The following is a 21598-nucleotide window of genomic DNA, read 5'->3' on the forward strand; positions in this document are numbered from 1 at the left end:
TAGACAAACTCCACCTTTCGGTATACGCCTACACAGTCACTGGAGTAACAAGCAGGAGTGCTTGCTAAACAACATCTGTGTGTTTGCACTATTTAAAAAAAAACAAAAAAAAAAAGGCACGTCTCGCAAAACCGATGTCCTGTTTTTGTGTCCTGCGTGTAATGAATTTAATTAAATGGAGCACATTCTATGATAACATAGGTTTATTTTTTCCATTTGTACTGCATTTCAGGGAAAACCTTTAAGTAAAGGCTTGTTACCAGTTAAGCAGCCTGGCATCTTCCTGTGTGTCCATTTCCCGGGAGGGAGAGGCCTGCCATCCCTCCAGGATGCTTCTTGTCTGTATTTGCAAAATTTTGCAAAAAGCCAGCGGGAACGGCAGCAGGGGAACAGGTTTGGCTTCATCTCCTGAGCCAGCTTGAAGAAGGACTTAGAATCATAGAATGGTTTGGGTGGGAAGGGACCCCTAGAGGTCACCCAGCCCAACCCCCCTGCAGGAGCAGGGACACCTTGAACCACATCAGGTTGCTCCCAGCCCCGGCCAACCTGGCCTGGAATGTTCCCAGGGATGGGGCCTCCACCCCCTCTCTGGGCAACCCCTGCCAGGGTTTCACCGTCCTCAGTGTAAAGAATTTCTTCCTTAGATCCAGTCTAAACCTACCCTGGTTTAGTTTAAAGCCATCCTCCCCTTGTCCTGTCCCAGCTGGCCCTACTAAAAAGCTTGTCCCCCCCTTTCCTCTGGGCCCCCTTGAAGCCCTGACCGGCCACACTCAAGCAACACTTGCTGTGTTGTTTTTAAGCTGGTTCCCCAGTCCCACTGCCACCAACAGCCATAGCCACTCCAGGTTTCCAGGAGGGGCAACCACCACATTGTGGCAGTTGCTGGGAGGTTACTTAGCCCTTCTCCAGCTGATTTTAATGCTGTTTGCTTTGCCTGTGGGATGGAAGCAGCCCTGGTGAAGCTCCCCGGCTCACTAGAGGGCACCCGCCGGCCGTGCACGGCGTTTGCGGGACGCTGGCAGTTCCCTTGCAGCTCCTTGCCTCCAGCCCGTGCAGGCTGAACCTTTAAGGCTGGCATAAATAAGTTGCACTGGGGGATCCAAGTCCCATGGTTGGGCTTTCCTTATTTGCCTCTTGGTTTACGGTGCTGGTGGGGACCGGCAGGCAGCAGGCAATCCGGAGGAAGACGGATGAGCACACTCTGCTCCTCTCTGTTGTAAACTCACCCTGCGCACGCCCAGCAGTGATTTTATCACCGGTTGCTTGCCAAAGGGGAGATGCTGCTTTGAAGACCATCTCCATTGCTTTGTAGGAAAACTCTAAAACTCCACCTGTGGCATCAGAAGAGGAGAACCGGAGCCAGTTCCCCCGTCCCTGACACGCAGTCAAGGTATTTCTGGTCCTGCCCAGCTCCCCCCTTGCTTGTCCCCCGCCTGCGTTTCCACCAGCAGGTTTAGGTAGGGCTGGTGTCCAGGATCACCTCTTGGCACCTCTTCCCCTCTCTGCGTAACCTTTCCTTGCACCCTGCCAACAAACCCAACCTGTCCCAATGTGCTCCAAGGCACAGGAGCTGCACGGAGCGGAGCATCTGCGCCTGACCTGTTTGCCGGGGGCTGTGCGGGTGAGATCCCCCCCCCATGCTCTGCCTGCCCCGGGCCAACAGCAGCGCCACCAGCAGCAGGCGAAACAAATCCTCCTGGCTTTAACAGAAAAGGCACTGGAGGAAGGTGGGGCTGCTCACCTCGGAATTTGACTTCTTAACAGGGGCGGCTGGCCCGACGCACGGCTGTTCATCCCGGATGGAAAAGCAGCGTTTCATCTTCCTTGCCAGTGCAGCCACGATGTGTTTCTGCAGCAAAGAAATACTATTCTGTATCTTAAAAAATAAAGGATCCTTTCTTTGCTGTAGCCCATCAAATAGCCAGAGCTTGGTATTCCCACCCTGCTCAGCTTCTGCCTTCTGAGATCCCTCATCCCACCGTGCCTCTTTTTTCTTTTTTTCCTCTCTCATCTTTTTGTAAGGGAGGGATTATTTTGGGGCAGCCTTTGTGGCACTCCCAAACTCCCTTAAGCAGTTTCAGGTCTGTGCAAAACCGAGGTCTGAAACCTGGGCTCTTCAGCCAGTTGCTGGGAGCCAGCGCCACATCTTCCTCCTCTGCCTTGGGGGAGCAGACAGCAGAAGCAGCCCCCCCAAAAAATAAACTCTCACTTCATCCAAACACCTTCCCCAGACCTGCCAGCGACCCAAATCTTGGCACCGAGGGGAAAGAAAAGCTCTCCAAAACCCAATCTTTCTGGTGGGAGCCACACCACTGCTGTCCCAGCCACCAGCCCAGACTGGGAGACCCCCTGAAGGTCTGGTTGGGGTCTGCAACTGGAGCTTACTGGGGCGAGGAGGCAGGCGGTGCGAAACCTCGCCAGCAGAGCAGGCTCAGCACCGCAGGCCTGAGCTGCCCGTGCACAAAAATCAGGGTGGTTTTGAGAAAAAAAAAGTAATAATACAGCTTTTTCTTTTAGCAGCTGAAGCCTCATTAATTTGAAGATTGAAATGGCCACACACAATTGGAAACCGGCATCGCCGTCCCAGCAGCGGGTCTGAACGGGGGTTAAAAGGAACCAGCATGAGACCCCGAGCCGATGGGGTCTGGGGGAGCGGAGGGAAGCGCTGCGGGGGCCGAGCCGCCTCCTGCACAAAGGAGGGGAGCTCTTGGATCCGCACGTACCTTTTGTTTCTGAAAAAACCAGTCCAGCCTCCCTGCGCTTTGCAATTGCAGCTCTGTTTAATGAGATGGCAGCGCTCTGCCGTGGAGAAGAGCAGAGCCCCGGTGCCCACCGAGGACTTGCACTTTCCCTGCACAGCACCAGCGACATCCCCGTACCGCAGCGGAAGGATTATTTACCGGGGTGATTTAGCGAGATGCTTTAAATGGCATGTAAATGTTTGCATATTGCTTTGAGCGTGGGAACGGCTTTACAAGCGCCAGCTATTGTTATTTTGCTTTGGAAACCGTGTTCTCCTTAAAATCAATATCACGGAGAAGGAGGGGTGAGCCAGCTCGTTAACTTGCCGCCATACTCTTCTTATCGCCATTAGCAGAGCGGATTGGAGCCCACGCTGACGCAGCCCCTGCGGCTCTGGGTGCTGTTTGGTACAAAGCAGCTCTTGCTCTGTCGCGAGGGAGCACCCGCACCCCTGCCCCTTGCTTGCGGAACTGTGTGTTCTGCTCGTACCTAGAAATACAACACGTGGCAAAACAAAACAAAAAAAAAAGAAACCCAACCCAATGCCCAGAGAATACATCACTCTGGCTGAAAACAAGTCCACAAACGTTTTGCCAGCGCTCAGCCGAGGACGGCGAGCGTGGGGACAGCAGGCTCTGTCCCTTGCCATTAACCCCGTGCCGCTGCGCTCTCTGGAAGGAGCTGGGGTTTGCTGACGCTTGGCGACCCCGAGTGGGTTTAATGGTGGAAACGTTCAGGTGTCCTCCCTAGCCCTGATTCTGCGCAGGCTTTCAGGTCCCGCTTGCTCCCCAGGTGCTTGGGGAGGCGCTTCGGGTTTTATCCCAACGCGGGGCTCCATCTGGGAAGCGTGGGGGGCTCCCACCCGGTGCCCGCTGGCCTTGGTGGAGGGATGGGTGCAGCCTTGCTCCCCCTCTCCTGCCCCCAGCCCCACCGGGCTCTGCGAGGGGCTTCGCCCCCGCCGTGGTGCTGAGCTGAAGCCCCAGCTGCAAAATCTCATTTTTATGTTTCCCTTTTTTCTTTTGATGGTGCCCAGCCCGGCTGCTCTCCCAGCGCTCCCCGCAAGCTCTACTCGGCTACCTGGAGCATATCCCTGCCCTTGCTGGAAAGGGACATTTTATTTATCTCCTTGGTGACTTTATCTGGATTTAATGTCCTATAGGTGCCTCTTTTATCCGCCTTCTCCCCCTTTCCCTTAACCTTGTTTGTGTAATCGCTGTGCCTAAATTAAATATTTACTGTTTTCTCTGTACTGGTGAGCCTCCCAGTTCCCTTCCACTTTCAATTAAAGATTTACTAGGTAGGCATCAGCACTTCTGCAAGGCCAACAAGCCAGCCCCCCTCGTTAGATTTTTAAGTGCTTCGTTATCATAGTTCAGCAGAGCACACCATAAATTAAAATTAAAACGCACCAGCACGCACACACCCTGCGGTGCCTGGCTTCATCCACGCAAGGCTGAGCCCAAAAGCAGGGTGCAAGGAGCAGGGCGGGCGAATGCATGGCTCTGGCTTCCCCCCAGATGCTGGGTGCCACTGGGGGGACTGGGGACAGGGACCTGGGGATGCTGGGCTGTGCTGGGTCAGCTCTGGTCTGGTTGAGAGAGGGAAGAGAGCATCTGCCAGGCAGACCTGGTACCCACCCTCAGGCCACGTTAGGACAGGGAAGCTTACTGCAAAACAGGCAGAAACAGGGGTCCTTCTCGTCACCCTGCTGTAATACTTATAATTAACCAACTCCTTAGATCAATATTTTATTGGGAAGGTTGCTGGGGTAATTCATGCTCTGAGCATCTTCCGTGCGAGCAAAGCCTGGGCTATTAGGAATAATGAACTTTTTGCTAGTTACCTTTAGTGAACCAATAAATATTTAATGCCAGCTGGAAATTTAATAATGGAAATTTAGTCAGCGACCTCAAAACTTACAGAAAAAGGTGAGGGAAGCGGATGGGGCCAAGCCTCAGGACCAAAGCGGCAGGCAGGAGCTCGGTGGCACCGCAGGCGAATGGAGCCCAACCCGGCGGCTTTGGCAGCGGGGATGCCGGAGGGATGCGGCGACGGAGGGGAAGGAGCCGGAGGACCTGCAGCCCCACGCACCCACGGTGCCCAGCACCACCACGGCCCCGCAACTCTTTGGTGGAGAGCAAGAGCAGAGCAGGATTTCCAGGTGAGCAGAGGGATGGAGACACCGTCAGCTCCTGGCCCTTCTTCAGCTGCCCGGCACCGCCGCCACGCATGCTGCATTTTATTTCCAAGCGGGAGCAAAAATGCTTTTACCCCCTACTTTTCCCCCCCATCACCTTGGGCTTTTTGGGAAGTGCCCAGGGCTCAGCATCACCAGCCTCCCCTCTCGCAAAGCAGCTGCCTCCCCCCGCCTCGTCAGCGGCCGAGGGGCTGTCAGGGCCCTGCATTATTTATCCGCTCGGTAACATTTACTGGGATCTAGTGTTTAATAACTGTCACTCCAATATATCTTTTCTTAATCCCCTCAGATCTGTAGCTGTGGCAATTTTAAATATTTATCAACGCAGTTTGTGTGTTCACTGTTAAGGTTGCAATTTTCTTGTAATTAAAGATTTACAAGACACTGCTCAAGATTTAGAAAGGACTGGCAAAGATCAAAGCTCTTTGGTACGCACGCTAGAAACCCTCAGCTCTCCGGAGGTTTTCGGCAGGACCCCAATACACGGGTGACAGCACACACCTCCCCTTTATACTTGGTTATTTTTGCTGTTGCTTTTAGCCGTCCTTGCTGGCTCTCATTGCAGAGGTGGGAGCTTTTGCCCCCCTCCGTGTCTCCCCGTATCCTGCTGACACAGCTGAGTCCCTGCCAAACCTTTATGTTCCTCGGGGCCTCATCCAGCCCTGGGGAGAGCCCCCAGCCACGAGCTGCTTCGAGAAGGGTCCTGCTTGCCCCACAACAGCCCCACTGGTTCCCGCGCTCACTGCCCGCTCCTGCCCCCATCGAGCCAGGCTCTGGCTTGTTATTCCCTATTAATATTCATTCCCCATCAGCACAAGCCCTGCCTGCCTTTCCCCCCTCCCGGCTCTCTTCCCATTTAGCCACATGCAAATCCAAAATCAATTCTTCCCCTTCCCCCAACTAATTAAGATTTAATTCAGTTCCAGGATGACTTGGTAGCAGTGCAGGTACCGGGGGTGCCCTGTGCACCCCAGACCCCAGGATGGGAGCAGGGTGCTCTGCCCCTTGCTGCTGTGGGGTCAGACCACAAACACCCCAAAGTGCCACCCAGGTGCACACCAATTTCTTAATTAATTATTTAAGCCTGCCTGGCATAAGCAGCAGGAGCAGACCCAGTAGTGAGCACCCATCTCTCACCAGGTCCTGCAGCATCCCTGCTCCGTGGGCACCGCTGACGCCTCCTGCAACGCTGCTGCTGCGCATCCCCACGTCCTCACTCCTCCAGAGAGCCCCTGCACCGTGGGACAAATTCAACCTTGAAGCCTCATCCACAACAGCATCCCCTGCAGATGGCTTGGCTGCCAGGAGAGGAGCCAAGGCTGGGAAGGGAGCTGGGCTTCCCAAAATCCTGCCTGGTGGAGAGGGAAGGCGAGAGCTGCAAGCAGCCAGCCAGGGCTGCAAAAGCAGGCAGAGCAGCTAATTCCAAACCAGCCCTGGAGAGGTCAGCGCTTTTCTGGCCTCAGACAGCTCCAAACTGACCCCATGCCACCCCTCCTGCCTTGCTGCTTTCCATCAGCCTGATTTTAGCCTCAATTGCCCACTTGAACGCAGCTGAATCCATTTACTCGGGCCGGCTGGGCTGCTCTAGCAGGGGGCAGGAGCTGCTTCAGCTCTGAGCGGCTGGAAAAGGCAACGGGAAATAAATGAGCTGCAATCATTTCTCCTCTGAGACTCCTGCCTTCTCTTCTTCTTCCTTTCTTTGGTGACTTCTCGATGGAAGGGCCAAAGAAGCGCTTGTCTCCCAACACCAGCATGTGCTTGGAGGGGGAAAAGGGACCAAGGACCATAAGCAGCTTCCTGCCTCAGTTTCCCCACCTGTAGATCAGTGGTAAAGGAGGGAGGGGGAGAAGCGATGAAGCATTTGGAAGGAGAGCTGTTTGCCATGAAGATTGACAGGAAGATTTTCCTGAAGGTTTTGAGAGCTGCACCTGCTTCATCATAATGGCATCATGCATATGGATAACACCGCTGACATTTCCCAGGGAGGTCGGGTGTTTTAATTTAAATCATTTTTGAAGGAAGCGCTGGAGAGAGGAGGAGAGGCCTCCTTTGATTCTCTAACGAACTAATAAATATGTGCTTGTCCCGCTCCTCCCAGAGCCTGAAAGCCTTTGGTGCAGGCAGGGAGGGAGGCAGGTCGCCCTGCACCCAGCGATGGGTGCTGAGAACGGGGGCATCCCCACCGCGGGGCCCCCAGTGGGTGCAAGGGCTCTGCGAAAGAAGGACACAGGGATGGAGCCACTCCAAAAATCAGTTTTATTAGGTGCTTAAAATAGAGCCTGGCACGCAATGTTCTCAGTTGGCTTTGTGGAGAGAAGCTCGGTTGCATATGAGATCCAGGACGCTGTTTGCACTGAGAAAGAGGAGGGGGGGTAGAGGGCAGAAGAAGCAGAAATGAGGAGTTTTACTGCTACCCTCAACGTGAAGGTAATAAAAAAAAAAAAAAAAAAGGAGAAATTAAACCCAATGAACAGCTGAGGAAGAGTGTTTTCTGGGGCAGAAACCAGTGCCCAGGGATGAGATCTGATGGGACAGGCTGGAGAAGAAGTGTTTCCCAAAGGAGACTTAGACATCCCAGAGGGATGGAGGGGGAGGCCCGGGGGGTGATGGAGGCCACTCCTGCCACCTCCCGCACCCCGCTGGGCCCCCCAGCACACTGGGCTTGGCTGGTGGCAGCCTAGAGGGATGTCAGTGTTGGTGACAGTCTCTTGGGCTTGAGAAATTTGGGATCCTCTTCAGTAGAGCATCTCTTTGAGATCTGCATCCCTGCGTGGTGCTTGGAAATGGAGACTGCTGTCCCCCGCTACCGGCAAAGCTGCTTCAGTGGTTTAATGACTTCTGCTGCTTAAAAAAACCCCACCAATATCTTGTTTCTCATTTGAGATGCCTTTGGGGGCAGGTTAAGGAGCCCTCTAGCCCAAAGCATCCTGGGTCAGCCTCTACCTTCCCCCCTTGCCAAAGCGTCTCTGGGTCCTGCCCGATCCGTGCTCTCTGGCTGGGAGATGAGTCCCCGCAGGGTGAGCCTGCCTTGGCGCCCGGGGGGCTGCTCCCCCTTGAAGGGAACTTATGATGCAATTAGATTTTGCTGTTCCTAAAAAGCCCTGTTCCCCCTGCCTGGCACCCAAAATAACCCTCGTGCGCACTAGCAAAGCCACCCCAGGTGCAGAATCCAGCCTCCAGGCAGAGGACGAGCTCTAAGTTTTGATCATGAGCCCTCTAAAACTTTGCAGCCACTATAATTCACCCGGTGAGGTTCATTTTTGGCTGGATGCCTCCTGATGAGGAACGTGAGCATGGCTCCCCTCTGCGGGGGGGCTCGGTGCCGCAGGGAGGGCGGCAGCCGGGGCTGCTCCCCCAGCAAACTCTGCTGGACATGGCAAGATGCAGAGGGTGAAGTAGGCTGTGGGGCTGGAGTGAGATGCTTGGCTCTCCCCTGCCTCCTCTGGCGAGGGCTGGCTTTAGTCCAGCCTGGACGCACTCGGTTGTGGCCTCTGCAGGAGGACGTGTCCCCGAGCAGATGGGACCTCATTGCCCTGGATAACAGGGACCGGTGCTGGTGAGGCTCTGCCCGCAGCTCCATGTGCCCCATCCAGGCTTGGGGACAGGGAGCAGCTTACGGAGCCTTTCCTCCAGCACAGAGCCCAGGAAATGCTGGTTGGTGCTTTCGTAATCAATAACAACACGAAATAGCGTATGAGGCACCCACCGTGCTCTCAGCTGATGTCCTTGGAGGAAGGGAAGGGATAGGAGAGGTGCACAGCAAAGCTCCTGTTTTGGGGTGGGGGTGATTTGGCCACCCCTTTCCCATGGGGAGCCTGGGCTGGAGCACCCACCCCGGGGACACTCGGCACAGGGAACCCCCAGGGACACGAGTCCTGCAGTGGTGGGTGCTGCTCTCCCAGTGCACCGCTCAGAGCTCCCTGGGCCGCTCCGCTCTTAAAGGAAATCAAATTAATTGCACGCATCTCGCATTTTACATTTTAGTCTCTGCTTTGCAGGCATCGCTTTTAGGTGAGAGCGGACAATTCAGGCAGCGGCGGAACCTTCAGCTCCCGTCCCAGCGTGGTGGCAGCAGCCATGATAACCATGATCAAAGAGGCTTTTTCTCTACACCTACAAAATTACAGCCTTTCAGGGGCTGGGTCCTTGTTTTGTTTGGGAACTGATGATGGTTTTTGCAGCGAATGGGATGGTGGAGGGGACAGGAGACACAGGCGCTGCCTGGGGCTCAGCCCATGCATCTCAGGGATGAGCGGGATTAAATAAGGGACGCGTTTACACCGGGGAAATTTCTCAGCAACTATTTCCACATGTTCCAGCACCAATTTAGCTGAACCACAGGGAATATATTTTGCATTTAAGTCTCCCCATTGAACAAAAGACAGAGCAGAAAGGCTGTTTCGGGCCCCGAGTCTGCAAACGCCGACGGTTGCACACCTGAGCGGAGCCGGTGGGGCTGGGGCTCCGCAGCCGAATAGTCAAAGCGGATCACGACTCTAATTCAGCGAAGTATTTAAGCCTGCACTTAACTTTCAGCTCGTGCTTAGGGCCCCGGGAGGTCTCGCTGGGTCCTGAACACATGCTGAAGCGCTTTGGTGAGCGGCGGTGGTGTGCTGAACGGGGACCGGGGAGAGCCATTACCCTCTGAAATAATTACCCGGCGAAGGCGCAGAAGCCGTTTCGTGTGCCTGGGCTGAGTGCAGAGCTTATCCAGCGGGGAACCATCTCGCCTTGGCTGCAAGATGAATGAGGAGTTCAGACAGCTTTTTACCGTGTCAAGGTTTTCTGGTCCCTTCAAAGCCCCGTGCCTGCAACAACCGCGCTGGCGCAACCAGCTTCGCCCGAGGGGGCACCACATCTGCACGGAGACCCCAACTCCTGGGGCACCTGCGCCCCATCAGCCCCCCCAGGTCTGGCTGGGATGCCTTTTCTGGGTCTTTCCCATGGAAGGACCCCCAGGTGAGGTGCCAGCCAGGCTTTGGATGCGCCCGTGCCCACACCATGGGCTGCACCGGGGTCTCTTCGGGCTGCGGGTGTGTTGGTAAAGGCAGGTTTTGGTTAGGGTTGCAGTTAAACCGACCTCAAAGTCCCTACCTCTAACAAGCAGGGATTAGGTTTAGGCCCAAGGAAAGGGAAGGTTTGTTCATGTTAACCGGGGGGGGAACATCGCCAGCAGCATCAGCGCCCCTTGAGCAGGAGAGCTCCTTCAAGCCTCACCGATTTGGGTTTGCCGTGTCCCACGGTTTGGCACAACCAACAGGGGGAACCTGGTGCTGCCCACCGCTCATTTGCAGTTTTAATTGCTGATCAGAGCAAGAAGCGGTGACAGCCCAGGAGAGCAGGGTTTGCATCCCCCCCTCCCCCCCCCCCCTTTCTTCCCATTTTTCCTCTTTTCTTTTTTAACATTATCCACAAAAGTTTACAAAATAGCCTTGAGATTACGCTTGCGGGACACAGGATCTGATCAGCCCTGGCAGAAGCCGGCCAGCCCCGCAGGGATGCCAATTAAGAGATGTGTCACCACCACCATTTCTGTTTCTTTTGCCCAAAGCCCCCTCCTTTCCCCTCTGCTTCTCTCCAGCTGATGGCCACAAGCGAACAACAGGGCAGCGGGAAGGTGCTGGGGGTGGGTTTGTGGCTGATTATCTGAGTGCTCAAAAAAAAAAAAACAAAACCGAAAAAAAAAAAAAGGAAAATAAACAAAACCAGAACATGTATCCCAAAGGGAAAGGCCTTTTTTTGTGTTTCCAAAACAGAGACTGTCCAGCGATGGAGCTGACACCACTGGGGTGTCTCATGGTGCCAGGGGGAGGTGGGGAAGGAGTGATCTGCTGATCATCTGTATGGCTCTTGGACCGCTCGGGGCATCGTCCCCCTGGGGCTCGGGCCCCTCCGAGCCCTCCCAGCGGGTGCTTTCAGGAGCCATGCACAGAGCCAGACCCTACACGTGGATCCAGACCCTGCCAGGACCACAAAGAGGCTCTGCAAGCCCCGTGGCCAGCTCTGCTCCTCTCCATCTGCCACGCCGCTTTGACTCTTGGTCAAGTCCATGAAATTCTTTTTTTGTTCAGTTTTATAGTTTAGGTTTGTTTTTTTTTTCTTTTTTTTTTGGTAAAAAATAGTTTCTTCCTCCCCACCCCAAGCCACCCCTCCCCGGAGTCAGCCCCACCAGTGCATCAGCCTTCAGCAGTCCAGGGGGGCTGCTTGTACCTCCACAGCCAGGAGTTGCCCCCCACGCTGCCCCCGAGCCCAGGGCTGGGTGAGGGGGGGATAGACCACACGCACGGCTGTGGCACCCCGGAGCAGCTCCCCCCCAACGCCGTAGCGAGCTACAAGGCTGGCAGCAAGGAGCAGGAGGCAGAGGACCAGCACCATCAGGAGGCTCTGCCTGCCCTCCAGGAGCTGGTAGCGGTGGGCAGCCTCTTTAGTCCTGGCGTTCACGCAAGCCACCTTGGCCTGCAAGTCTACAAAGGCCACGTGGAGGCAAGCCCAGTACTCTGTGTCCTGGTGGAGCCGAGTGATGTTGTACATGTGGGTCCCCATGGGGATCCGGGCCACATTGGTCATGTCCAAGTTGGAGCTAAGCAAGAAGCTGGACCAGGTGAGGTTGGAGGAGATGGTGTTGAGATGCGGCTTCCAGGCAACCAGGATATGGTAGGCCTGGACATCTGCCACCACCAGCTCCAGGCTGTCCTCACTGAGCGGGAAGGAGTGGTTGACTGTCATGCTGATGCTCTTGGTGTCTGCCCCGAGGAGGTTGTGAGCCACGCAGGTGTACAGCCCGGCCTCCTGAGCGGAGATCCCATGAATCTCCAGCGTCCCTTCGGGATGCACCTTGTACCGCCCATCTTCTGCGTAGGGGATCAGCTTCACCCCTGAAGGAGTGACCCAGTAGATCTCCGGATCTGGCTCTGCCAGAGCTCGGCAATGCAAGGAGACATTGTCACCATCCGCCACCTCTAAGTGGGAGGGGAAGCTCTTGGTGGAGATGAGAGGCAGGCACCGATCCGTCATCTCCCGGAAGGGGACATCCCGAATGTGCCTCCTCTTGAGGTCGGGGGGCTCGGCGCAGAGCGTGGACTGGGGTTCAATGAAGCGGATGTGGTTTTCCGTGCTGTTGACCCAGCGGATGACGCAGTCGCAGCGGATGGGGTTGCTGTGGATGCTGATCTCCTGCAGGTTGGGCAGTGACTCAACCGTCTGCTTATGCAAGGCACTTAGGGCGTTGTTGTTGAGCATGAGGGTTTCCAGTTGAGGAAGGTGGTGGAATGCATTGGGGTGGATAAAGGACAGCTTGGGGTTGTTGGTCACATCCAGCTTGGTCAGCTCAGGGAGGTTGATCAAGGCAAACTGGTCTATGGACACCAGCTCCTCCATGTTGTTGAGCCCCAGCTCTTTGAGGTGCAGCATGTTCGTGAAATCGCTTTGCTTGACCCTCTGCAATGGGTTTTTGTTCAGATCCAGGAACTTAAGGCCAGGAACTTGCTGCAGTGCCCGCTTGGGGACGTTCATGAGCTTGTTGTCATAGAAAGAGAGGCTCTCCAGACTCCGCAGCCCTTCCAGCGCATAGTCTGAGATCTCCCTCAAGTTCATCCCAGCCAAAACCAAACTCCGCAGGTTCGACAGAGGCCTGAAATTCATATCCAAGATCGCATCCACCCTGTTGCCTCCGATCATGAGGATCTCCAGGCTGGGGAGCATCTGGAACCAGCGGCTGTCAACTGTCCTCAGCAGGTTGGAGTTGAGGTGGAGGCGCAGCAGGCTGCCAAGGCCAGAGAAGGCGCGGGGAGCGATCCTGCGGAGCTGGTTGTGGTTCAGGTAGAGCTCCTGCAGGTTGCCCAGCCCAGGAAAGCTGCCATCAGGCAGCTCGGCCAGCTGGTTCTCCTCCAGGTGCAGGCTGAGCAGCTGGGGCATGCTCTTCAGGCCAAAGTCCCAGACATCAGAGAAGCTGTTCTGTGACAGGTCCAGCTCCGACAGGTTTCTGAGATAATCCAGCTCACTCTGCTCAAGCCTGGCGATATTGTTGCTTTGCAAGAGCAGGGTCTGGGTTCCCTCTGGCAGGTCTTCTGGCACAGCGGAGATAAACAAGTCATTGCAGTCCACCGTGGCAGCCTCTCGGTACACCGAGCGGGGGGTGTACCACGGCCTGATCTGGCAGACGCACTGTGGCGGGCATTTGACCTTCCAGGGCACGATGGGGATGGCGGTGACAGCCACCACGCAGAGCAGAAGCAAGCTGGTTTGGAAGCCTCTCATTTTTGGCTGGTGGGACCAGCTTCCTCCCAGGCAGGAAAGGCTCACAGGGTGCATCTGGAGCAGGGCATGGGGCGACAGCTGGGTGGGGACAGCATCCACGGGAGAAGATGCTCCATGCGAACCCCTGGCACCGATCAGCCCCTGCTGCCAGCTCCCCGGTCCGGCCTCCCCTGCCAGGAACACATAACACCCGTGATCAGGGCTGGTGCCTTCAGTCAGAGCTTCTCCTTTTCTTCCTCCCCAAATGATTCATTTTTGCACTGGGCTGCATCTTTCGGATTCCTCCTCAAGGTCATTCCTGAAAGAGGCCAGAACAACAAGTTGTGTTAGAGGAGACCTCATGCACGCAGCAAACAAGCGTGTTGGAGTTTAATCTCTTTTATATCCATAGCATTAATCATAGAATCACTTTGGTTGGAAAAGACTTCTAAGATAATCGAGTCCAACTGTTAACCTAACCCTGCCATCCCACCACTAAACCCTGTCCCTAAGCACCTCATCTATCCTTCTTTTAAATACCTCCAGGGCTGAGGACTCGACCACCTCCCTGGGCAGCCCATTCCAGAGCTTGACAACCCTTTTGGTGAAGAAGTTTTTCCTAATGTCTAGCCTAAACCTGCCCTGGCGCAGCTTCAAACCATTCCCCCTCATCCTATCGTCAGTTAATGGCTCTCTCCCTCCCAGCCCAAGAGGTTTTGAGTGTAATAAGCCCATGGATGCTATGCCCAGTGCCACCAGCAGCCCATAGACCTCGGGCCAGCCTGGCTCAAAGGCTTTCCCTATGAGCAGAGCTGGAGCTGCAGATGCTGGGAAGAGAAAATCTCCATGGGGTAACTTTTCTCCAGGCTCTCAGGACTCTGCTTTCTGCCCATCATCCTCCCCAGCACCAAGTACCCCCATCCAGGAGCCCCCAGCCCTGTTTGCAGACCCCTAACATGTTTGTTCCCAGCTGGGTTTATGGAAGAAATGTGCCCAAGCACAGATCCATTTCTTGGCACCTCTTGCAGGAGCCCTGCAGCAACGCAGGGACCACAGGCTCAGCTTGCTTCGCACTGGAACAGGTCACCCCACACCCACCTCATCCCTTTCATTTCTACACTAGCAAAGCAGTAAGCACAACCACGTCCACACACACTTGGGCCTCAAGGCATAAAGTAGCCAAAACTGGGGGGCTTGATGTCCTAGGGGGCTTGATGCTGAGCAGAAAGCCAAAAAAAAAAAGAGCAGAACACGAGCAAGCGGGATGGGGATGGGACACTAGAACAGCTGCACAAACCCCCTCCACAGCAACCCTCCCCAACTCTTTTAAAGCACTGGCCCCGGGTGGGGGCAATTTCCCAGGAGCAGGAAGCCCTGATTGGGCTCATTAGAAGCTCCTGGGGCAATGTAGAAGCCCCTTAACCCCCTCCATGCTGGGTGCGTCCCTGGCGTCAGCCCCTTGCCTTGCACCCTTTCTGGGGAAGAGGGGTGTGGGGTTCCTCAGTGGGCATTTGGCGAGGGGCTGGGGGGGTATGGGCCCCCCGTACCTCCCTGCCCCTCTCCCCGTCCAGCCGAGGGGTTCGCAGGAGCCAGAGCCGGCCACCACCCCACCTTTGATTTTTTGATTTGCTGCAGCTCTCCTGACCCATGCTGACACAAATCAAACCAAGCCCCAAAGCTTCTCCCTGTCTTAAAAGACTCTCACACAGCAGGAAAAACATTAAAAAGCAGCCGGAGTGGGAAAAGAAAGTTTCTCTCCAAGCAGCTCTATTTTATCACCCCCTTGTTCTCCCTGTAAGGGCTTCCAACCAAAGTTTATTCAGCATCGACTCATCCAAGCCTTGCTCCAGAATTGATCCCGCACACTCCCCTTCTTGCCTGCTGTGAGGGCATTGGCTTTTAAACCATCTCCCGGAGAAACAGCATTAAAGGAGAGGAAGGCTGTATTGATTTCTGCATCCTTCTGATGGACCCTCATCTTTCTTTTTAAGTGCACAAGCATTTCTGTGACTATAAATCTCTCCGTCCATTAAAATATTATAGAATCTTTTCTCCTTTAAAAAATAATATGGAGGAATGGTTGGTTTGTTGTTGGGTTTTTTTTTTATTATTTATTTCCTTAAGGTTGTGAAGAAAAGCCCAGAAAAAGCACCGTGTTTCAAACTCCATTTTACAGGGGAGACTCCCCAGTTCCACTGTTGGGTGGTATCTCTACAAGGCTTGTGTTTGTAACTGGGTTTTATCCCTTTTCCCCAGCACGGGACGGGGTTGCAGCACTGATGGTTGTGGAAAGTCTTGCGTATGAGATGGTGCTGTAAGGGTCCGGGTGTTTGTATAAGTAATAGGATCAGAAAAATGCAGAAAAATGACATTTTTTGGAAACTCTGGGCACTAAACTTGGTACTTCATGGTTTCAAGTGGCACGGAGCAAACCAAACAGGGAGGGCACTGGCAGCTTGTGGTCCCCGCTGCGGGGTCCAAACCCCGGGATGAGGACAGTCCTTGCGAGGGACGGAGCTGACCCCCCTCTGCCGTGACAGCGGTGACACTCCGGGGACCCGCACCATGAATTCCTGCAGTTCAGCCATGGGCTGGTGGGGAAGGAGTGGGCAGGAGCCCGCTGGTTGTCTTTTATCCATTACCCCGTGAAGTCACGCTCATTATTTCTTAATTAGGCACCCAAGAAGCCTGCAGGTTGCGTGCAAACTCATTTAGCTTTTGATTGTGCTGCTCCCAAGATGGATGGTGGGATGGCCCAGGCAGCCCAGTTTTACTCCTATTGCATTCATTTGGGTTTGAAAGCCTCCCCCCCTGCGGAGCTGCAACCCCGCCAGCCTGGGGGGGTCGGTGTGGGAGCCGGGGTGAGGGATGGGGGTCCCGGGACTGAGCTGGCCCAGGGGAGACCTGGACCTTGAGGGGCTGACACCGGGGAATGGTGGGGTCCCTTCCCCGTGTGGAACTTTGCAGGGATTCATGTGCATGCATGCACAGACCCTGAACTCCCACCTGCCCCGTCCATCCGCAGCTCCCCAGCAGCACCAAAGCACCGACTGTGCCCCAAAAGCCCTTATTTTGCCCCCAGACTCAAGCACAGAACAAGACAGAAAAGCAGAGGGACCCGGGATCTGAGGCTAACAAATAGAGAGATCAGGCTCGAGACACGGCTGAGGTTGGGAGGCTAAGTGGTGTCTCCCAGGGAGCCCAGATTTCATCTCCTCTCCAAGACAGATGGATTTGCTGCCTTTGCAGGCGGTGGGAAGATGCTGCCCCAGATATTGGGAGCCTTGGTAAAACCAGGGAGAGGAAAGGGACAGCAAGGAAGGGCGGGCAGGGTTTTCTGGGGACCAGGACCCCCCAGCCAGGCTGGGCTCCGGTGGGGCCACGGGTCCCACGTTCCCCTCCGGTGCCGGCAGCCCCCGGCTGCTATTTCGGGCTCTTCCTCAGTGTGGGCTGTGGCACGGCAAGAGTGACGGCAGGGAGCCGGGTGACGTTCCTGCTCAGAGTTTATTTTTTTTTCAAAAAATGTACAGCCAGGGCGCTGAAGCATTTGTTGCAGTGCCCTGAACACTGGGAGATGGAAAACACCCCCAGTTTCCCTTTTTGCCCCAGCAGGACCCAAGCCCGATCCCCACACCAGGGATGCTGCTTGCCTCTTCCACAGTTTCCCAGCATTTACCCAATTCCTTGGCCTCCCTAAGGCATTTCTGTGCCTTCTGCCTTCAAGGTGAGGTTTCTCCCAGGTACAAATGGCCATGTCCCCTTCCACACAGCTCCCTGCAGGTCGCAAGGAAGCTGGGGCCCCGGTGTGCCTTTGGTAAGGGGTTTATCCAGAGGCGGTCCCCAAGGACACGAGACGCAAAGTGCCAGGGGTCCGTGGCATGGCCTCGAATGGTATCAGCCTGAATTTGCCACCAGCCCAGGACATTGTCTGTGGTGTCACTTGCTGATGGGGGCTCAAGGAATCTCTTTCCATCCCAGCCAGGCGTGTTCAGGGATGGAGAGGGGGAAACAGCAGAGAAATATGGAAGGAGAAGGAATAAGGGGGAATGAGAGCACCACAGGGGGATAAAGAAGGAGGAACAGAGGTGAAAAGGGGAAAGAAAGGGACAAAGAGACCATCAAGGAGTGAGGTCGGGAGAGGGAGATGAGATGGGGAGTGCAGGAGGGATGGGGTGCGCAGTGCCGGGGAGAAGGGAGTGCGGCTGCATGAACAGGCGGCAGAAACCCAGGGAGGGAAAAAAAATAAAAAAAATAGAAAAGCAATGAGAATGAGAATTGATGAGGCACAGAGAAGGGAAGAGTCTTTTCATCAGCAAGTTTGCTGGATGAAGCCAGGAGATAAATCACCCAGTGGAAGGAGCCTTGGTCTCAGTGCTTGCACAGGCTGCCTCTCTCCCTCTGTCATCTGTCTAATAGCCCGGCTTGGGGAGATAAATGGCTGCAGCTGAGCCCCGGGCTCTCCTGCCCTTCCCTCTCCCGTACCGCAGCCAAAGAGCCCGACACTTCCCCCAGAGTGCTGGGGTGGGAGGCGATGGACAGCCCCTGCACCCCGAGGGGCACGGGGGGGACCCCGACCGCTCCCGGGGTCCCTTGGCTGGGGAGAGCCGGCAGCCCACGGCTCCTCTCTGCAGGCAGCAGCTCTCCCGCCGCCATGTCCCCACGGGGTAGCAGACGTCCCAGCCCGCACCACATCTCCCCAAGGGTCGTGAGCTCCTGCCAAGCCCCTATCTTTTCTGGGTGAAGGCTTTACGCAAGCCGTGCGCCGTGCAGCCTGCGCCGCGGCCATCGCTCTCCAAGCTGCCAAGCCCCCGTCTTTGCCAGGTGAAGTCTTTAAGCAAGCAGCGCACACCGCAGCCAGCGCCGCGGCCATCGCTCTCCAAGCTTTCCAGCGCTGCTGGACTTCGGCGGCTGCTAAGCCTTCATGTCCCTGTCACCGGCCCTGCCAGCTCCCAGCGGAGGCAGATGAGAAGTGGCAGTCGGATGCTGTGGGAAAATCCCCGTCCCCTCCCTTCCCCCATCCCCGCTGCCTTTTGCTCTTTTCGATGGCACGACTCAAAGCTGCAGCCAGCTCTCGGGAGAAGACGCGGTGACGGGGAGGATGGGAATGATCCAGGCACTGGGTTTGCTGGGTTTGCAGCCGGAGACAGGCACACGCTGCCGGCCCAGCCTCTCCAGACACTGGGACAACACTAGACCAAACTGCACAGCCCCACTGTGTCCCCAGAAAAGGGATTTTTTTGGCACATCACCTCCCCCAGCTCTCAGCCCCAGCTGCTCTGGGCTCCGGACTTTCCATGGTGGCACCCAGCAACGTTTGTCCCCTCAGGCTGAGGTCACATCTCCTCCCTTTAAATCCCTGTGTAAAAGCTTTGCTTTTATTTGTGATAAACCCAACAAGAATTCAATGGATTCTGTAGCAATTACTTGTAAAACTTAGAAAGAGGGTACTCTGCTCTTATCTGAAATGTTCCTGTATCACTTTTTTCACCTGGACGGTGATGCTGTGTTAAATCCTGCAGGGCTTTGCTGTCAGGGCCAGTTTTATGAGGTTGGCTCTGGGGTCTTGCTGTCTCCAGGGCTGTCACCACCCGCTGCCCTGGAGCAGCCAGCACATCTCCGAACCACCACCACCACCACCCCACCGGATAAAAACTGCTGGGGACTTCGTATTTTCAGCAACCTCCTATTTCCAGTGGCGCTGAGCACCCACAGTGTGCCGGGCAGCTGGAGGCACTGCCTGAGGCTCACACGGCAAAATCCAGGCTGGGGGGAGAGAGGAAAGGGACCGGGTGGACCCCGGGGTCCCGACAGAGCAGCCCTGCCCCTGATGCCGTCACGATGCCAGCTGGGAGCGTGACTTATTTATGACATTTTTACAGCGGTAAAAGCCTTAGTGCAAATGCAAACCAAGCCCTTTCCTCCCCCCTGGGTACCTCATGCCTGCTGGGAAGCGAGCACAGACGATGCCAGCGCAGGGACTTGGTGGATGCGTCCACCCTGGGCCAGCAGCTCTGCCCATGGACCTTGTACGCTGCCCTGGGTCCCCATCGCTGCCTGCCCCCACCACGGAGCGCAGGATCAGGCCAGCCTGATCTAGATCTAAAAGTACAGTTGCAGCATGGCAAATACATCCCAAGGGATCATTAAATCGCGCGCATTCTGCATTAACCACTTACACAACTGTGATACTAATGGTATCTATTAGATAGCTGTTAATCTTGAATAAATGTTTTTAATGATCCACTGTTTAACATACAATAACTGACGTATTAAATCTCAGTTAAGCTGCGGAGGTCAATTCATTATCTGGGTCTAATGGTGGCAGGGGCGATGCAGAGATGTACCTCTGGATATCAGGAGAAGGGAATAGATCCTTCAAGTGTTATATGGGCTCTCGAAAGGGGGTTTCTGCTGTAGGGACCAGCCGGTGCCCCTGGGCACTGCTGGGAATGGAGCAGTGATGAGGCAGCTCCAGGATTGTGAATCATAGAATGTTTTGGGTTGGAAGGGACCCCTAGAGGTCACCCAGCCCAACCCCCCTGCAGGAGCAGGGACACCTTGAACCACATCAGGTTGCTCACAGCCCCCTCCAACCTGGCCTGGAATGTTCCCAGGGATGGGGCCTCCACCCCCTCTCTGGGCAACCCCTGCCAGGGTTTCACCACCCTCACTGGAAAGAATTTCTTCCTTAGATCCAGTCTAAACCTCCCCTGGTTTAGTTTAAAACCATCCCCCCTTGTCCTGTCACAGCTGCCCCTGCTAAAAAGATTGTCCCCCTCTTTCCTATGGGCCCCCTTTAAGCACTGAAATGGATGTGGGGTCAGCCCTGGGCTGAGCATCCCCTGGTGCCTGGGAGCCCTCCCTGTCCCCGTGGAGTCTCCCCCCTCACTGTTGCTCACGGGTTTCTTGGGATTTTCTCTGTTTGAACCATCAAGGGGAGGAAATGGCAACTGGAGGGATGCTTCTGCAGGCATCCCGAGTGCTCTGCTGCTGACACAAGGATAGAAAACGGCAGGAATTGCCGTGTGAGATACCTGCTGCCTGAGCGAGGAGACCCGTTCAAGCCCAGCGTCCACCCAAAGCTTCACTTCGTCGTGGGAAGCAACAGCTTCTCTGCACCAGCCATCCTTGGCTTGGCAGGTCTCCTCGCCTCGCCCATGGCCACGAAGCCCGAAGCCCCTGGCCAGGTTTGATTTTCCTGCTGGGTCTCCAACGCAGCACAGCGGTGGCGCCAGCTGGCACTGGTTGGATGCAGAACGCGAGAAGGAAAACGTCACACATGGGGAATGGGGAATGGGGCACTGAGGGGGGGTTCAGTGCAACTGGAGACATCGGCGGAGCCTCGGCTCAGCTCAGGTCTCCCTGGGTTGCCCTGGGCTTTAATTTGCTCCTGGGGGAACTCCTTCATGCAAAGACACGTACAGGGTAACCCTCCGGCGCCATGGGTCAGGATTTCGGGGCTCAGGCCCCATCTCAGACCCACACCAGGGCTGTGGCAAAACAGTTGCAAGGCATGCAAGGCAGTGGCAAAGCAAGTGCTTGGTACTGCTGGAAGCCGAATACATCCCTTCCCTCCCGCTGGAAAAAGAGGGCCGGGATGTTTCAGTAACGCTGCCGGGGAGCTCATATCTCCCAGCAAGCGTCTCCAAAGTCCCGGGGGTAGAAAAACAGCTGCTCTGTTCAGAGCAAAGATCCCGACACAAACCTTGGCAGGGAATTTACCGCCACGTCAGAAAACAAACAAATAAATAAATAAAGACAAGACACCGAAATCTCTCTCCCGTAGCATGGCAACCGCTTCCCCCCCCATCCCCGGCAGCCTCCCTCATCTGTATGCTCCGTCACAGCCCCGCACCATCCGCCGGGTGAGCACCATGGCAACACCCTGGGCTTTAAACACAGGAGTTTGTGCTGCCATCGCAAACAGCATTAGGCAATTTAATTAAGCAGCTGGCAAAAGGAAAAACTTTGTCTGTTCGAGGCATTTTATTAAATTCCGGCGTATTATGCAGCCCTGCGTCTTCACTGTCTGGTTCGAGGGATGGGAGGATGCTCCTGCCCCAGGCTTTCTGCAGCCTCACCCCCAGCTAAAGCAAACGACCGCACGCAAGACACGCGAGGTGCCACGGCGTGGAGCACGGGGAACCCCCGCATGGGTCCCTACATCCCACCTCGTGTGTTCTTCGCACCCACGCACGGGGCCACGGCAGCAAAGCCACGCTCTGGCCCCGAGATGCAATTTTGGGTCGTTATCCCCTGAAAAGCATTTACCCGAGCCAGGGAACAGACCCCTCTGAAACCACCGGGCTGTGGCTCTGCTGCCTTTTCTGGTGGTTTCTTCCCTCGGTTAAGCCTTGTTTTGTGCAGAGAGACCCGGGGATGTTGCGCGTGGGCTTTCTCCTGCGTCTCTCCTGGCAGGCAGGG

The 21598-nt window shown here is 55.5% G+C and overlaps 1 protein-coding gene across 1 annotated transcript; it reads right to left on the reverse strand.

Moving 5' to 3' along the window:
- Positions 1 to 11122: 11122 nt before the first annotated feature.
- Positions 11123 to 13195, reverse strand: LRRN2 (leucine rich repeat neuronal 2). The gene has a single exon (XM_009638227.1). The coding sequence runs from the start codon at positions 13193 to 13195 to the stop codon at positions 11123 to 11125; it is 2073 nt and encodes a 690-aa protein (XP_009636522.1).
- Between the last annotated feature and the right edge of the window lie 8403 nt (positions 13196 to 21598).

This window comes from Egretta garzetta, unplaced genomic scaffold (genome assembly GCF_000687185.1).
Source record: "Egretta garzetta isolate BGI_Z169 unplaced genomic scaffold, ASM68718v1 scaffold105, whole genome shotgun sequence".
Lineage (NCBI taxonomy): Eukaryota > Metazoa > Chordata > Aves > Pelecaniformes > Ardeidae > Egretta > Egretta garzetta.